The sequence below is a fragment of the Nanorana parkeri genome, unplaced genomic scaffold (genome assembly GCF_000935625.1).
Source record: "Nanorana parkeri isolate BGI_ZX_2015 unplaced genomic scaffold, ASM93562v1 scaffold3752, whole genome shotgun sequence".
In the NCBI taxonomy this organism is placed as follows: domain Eukaryota; kingdom Metazoa; phylum Chordata; class Amphibia; order Anura; family Dicroglossidae; genus Nanorana; species Nanorana parkeri.
This window is the reverse complement of record NW_017310020.1, coordinates 26,771-29,661: the sequence shown is the minus strand read 5'-3', so window position 1 is coordinate 29,661 and position 2,891 is coordinate 26,771. Positions and strand designations below refer to the sequence as shown.

At 59.5% G+C, this 2,891-nt stretch overlaps 1 protein-coding gene across 1 annotated transcript in view; it reads left to right on the top strand.

The window, feature by feature from the left end:
* CNOT1 (CCR4-NOT transcription complex subunit 1) overlaps positions 1-2,891 on the top strand; it is a gene marked incomplete at its 5' end in the record, with an annotated part of 32,294 nt that overhangs the window by 4,910 nt on the left and 24,493 nt on the right. The window contains 5 exons of the mRNA XM_018575297.1: positions 1,281-1,408; positions 1,487-1,727; positions 1,814-1,933; positions 2,210-2,332; positions 2,419-2,570. Of these exons, the coding sequence (XP_018430799.1) occupies positions 1,281-1,408; positions 1,487-1,727; positions 1,814-1,933; positions 2,210-2,332; positions 2,419-2,570 (764 nt within the window). The remainder of the gene's footprint in view (positions 1-1,280; positions 1,409-1,486; positions 1,728-1,813; positions 1,934-2,209; positions 2,333-2,418; positions 2,571-2,891) is intronic.

Below are 2,891 nucleotides of genomic sequence, written 5' to 3'. Positions count from 1 at the left end.
ATGCTGGGGGTTATTATTGTGCCCACAGACGCCTATGCTGGGGGTTATTATTGTGCCCACAGACGCCTATGCTGGGGGTTATTATTGTGCCCACTGACGCCTATGCTGGGGGTTATTATTGTGCCCACTGACGCCTATGCTGGGGGTTATTCTTGTGCCCACTGACGCCTATGCTGGGGGTTATTGTGCCCACTGACGCCTATGCTGGGGGTTATTATTGTGCCCGCTGGCGCTGTGGTTGTGGCTGCGCCCACTGACGCCGGTGCTGGGGGGTTGTGGCTGCGCCCACTGACGCCGGTGCTGGGGGGTTGTGGCTGCGCCCACTGACGCCGGTGCTGGGGGGTTGTGGCTGCGCCCACTGACGCCGGTGCTGGGGGGTTGTGGCTGCGCCCACTGACGCCGGTGCTGGGGGGTTGTGGCTGCGCCCACTGACGCCGGTGCTGGGGGGTTGTGGCTGCGCCCACTGACGCCGGTGCTGGGGGGTTGTGGCTGCGCCCACTGACGCCGGTGCTGGGGGGTTGTGGCTGCGCCCACTGACGCCGGTGCTGGGGGGTTGTGGCTGCGCCCACTGACGCCGGTGCTGGGGGGTTGTGGCTGCGCCCACTGACGCCGGTGCTGGGGGGTTGTGGCTGCGCCCACTGACGCCGGTGCTGGGGGGTTGTGGCTGCGCCCACTGACGCCGGTGCTGGGGGGTTGTGGCTGCGCCCACTGACGCCGGTGCTGGGGGGTTGTGGCTGCGCCCACTGACGCCGGTGCTGGGGGGTTGTGGCTGCGCCCACTGACGCCGGTGCTGGGGGGTTGTGGCTGCGCCCACTGACGCCGGTGCTGGGGGGTTGTGGCTGCGCCCACTGACGCCGGTGCTGGGGGGTTGTGGCTGCGCCCACTGACGCCGGTGCTGGGGGGTTGTGGCTGCGCCCACTGACGCCGGTGCTGGGGGGTTGTGGCTGCGCCCACTGACGCCGGTGCTGGGGGGTTGTGGCTGCGCCCACTGACGCCGGTGCTGGGGGGTTGTGGCTGCGCCCACTGACGCCGGTGCTGGGGGGTTGTGGCTGCGCCCACTGACGCCGGTGCTGGGGGGTTGTGGCTGCGCCCACTGACGCCGGTGCTGGGGGGTTGTGGCTATTGCTAATATGCTGCAGGACCAACATTTGTGGTGCGTTAAAGTGATTTGCAATGGGAATGCTTCTGGAAAGGTGCTGCCCTTGTGTGGCCCTCTGATGTGTTGGGGCCGCGCTCAAGGTCCTTTGACTTCCCCTCTGATTTGCGCTCTCTTCTTTCAGCTCTCCTTCGTGCAGCATTCCTTGATTAATCCGGACATCTTCTGCTTTGCCGACTACCCCTGTCACGCCGTGGCAACTGACATCCTAAAGGCTCCACCAGAAGACGACAATCGGGAGATAGCGACATGGTAATTGTGGTTTGGGTGACGCATGTCACGTTTGTGGTTTGTCTGTTGTCTGACGACATGCCCTCCTTCCCTCCCCAGGAAAAGTTTGGATCTGATCGAGTCCCTGCTTCGGCTGGCTGAGGTGGGCCAATACGAGCAGGTCAAGCAGCTCTTCAGCTACCCCATCAAACACTGTCCTGACATGCTGGTCCTGGCTCTGCTCCAAATCAACACTTCCTGGCACACCCTGCGCCATGAACTCATCTCCACCCTGATGCCAATCTTTCTGGGTAACCATCCCAACTCCGCCATCATTTTGCACTATGCGTGGCATGGCCAGGTGAGTGCTTTGCCACCGTGAACATAAAATGTGTTTGTTGTCTTTTACAAGGGGGAATGATTGACAGATCCATGCTTCTCCCACAGGGCCAGTCTCCCTCCATCCGCCAGCTGATCATGCATGCCATGGCAGAGTGGTATATGCGTGGTGAGCAGTATGACCAGGCCCGCCTGTCTCGTATACTTGATGTGGCCCAGGACTTGAAGGTAAGAGAGGGGGGGGGGTTGTGAATCACATTTGATTTTCAAAGATCCGATTGGACAGTTGTATAGTTCTACCAATCATCTATCCAGGACAGCACAACTTTATACACAAGGGGTTAACGTTCAGGGGTCTGAGTGTCAGACGGAAGGAAGACTGTGGTGGAGAGTTCAGTCTTTGATTGGCAGGCGTGGATGTAATGACGGCCTGTGTATGTGCGTTCTGCCCCTGCGTTTACTCCACCATTCTGTGTAGATTGACCGATCTCTCTGCTCCTCTAGGCCTTGTCAATGCTGCTGAATGGTACTCCATTTGCCTTTGTTATTGATCTTGCTGCACTCGCTTCGCGCCGGGAATACCTCAAACTGGACAAATGGCTGACGGATAAAATACGGGAACACGGGGTGAGTGATGTCGCTCTCTCCGCTGGGGTAGAATCGTATTTGTCTGATCCAAGTTTAATAATTGCACCTTTTTCCTTTATTTTCAGGAGCCCTTTGTCCAAGCCTGCATGACGTTCCTCAAGCGGCGCTGTCCTTCCATACTGGGCGGCATGGCTCCAGAGAAAGACCAGCCAAAGAGCGCCCAGCTTCCGCCTGAAACTCTGGCCACAATGCTGGCATGCCTTCAGGCTTGTGCGGGGTAAGTACTTATGTGTACATTAGTCTCAGGCGCAGTGGGCCGGGTAGGTCCCTATGCGCACATTAGTCTCAGGCGCAGTGGGCCGGGTAGGGCCCTATGTGTACATTAGTCTCAGACGCAGTGGTGAGGGGTAGGCCCCTATGTGCATATTGGTCTCGGATGCAGTGGGCAGGGTAGGCCCCTATGTGCATATTGGTCTCAGGCGCAGTGGGCCGGGTAGGTCCTTATGCGCACATTAGTCTCAGGCGCAGTGGGCCGGGTAGGGCCATATGTGTACATTAGTCTCAGGCGCAGTGGGCCGGGTAGGTCCTTAGGCGACCC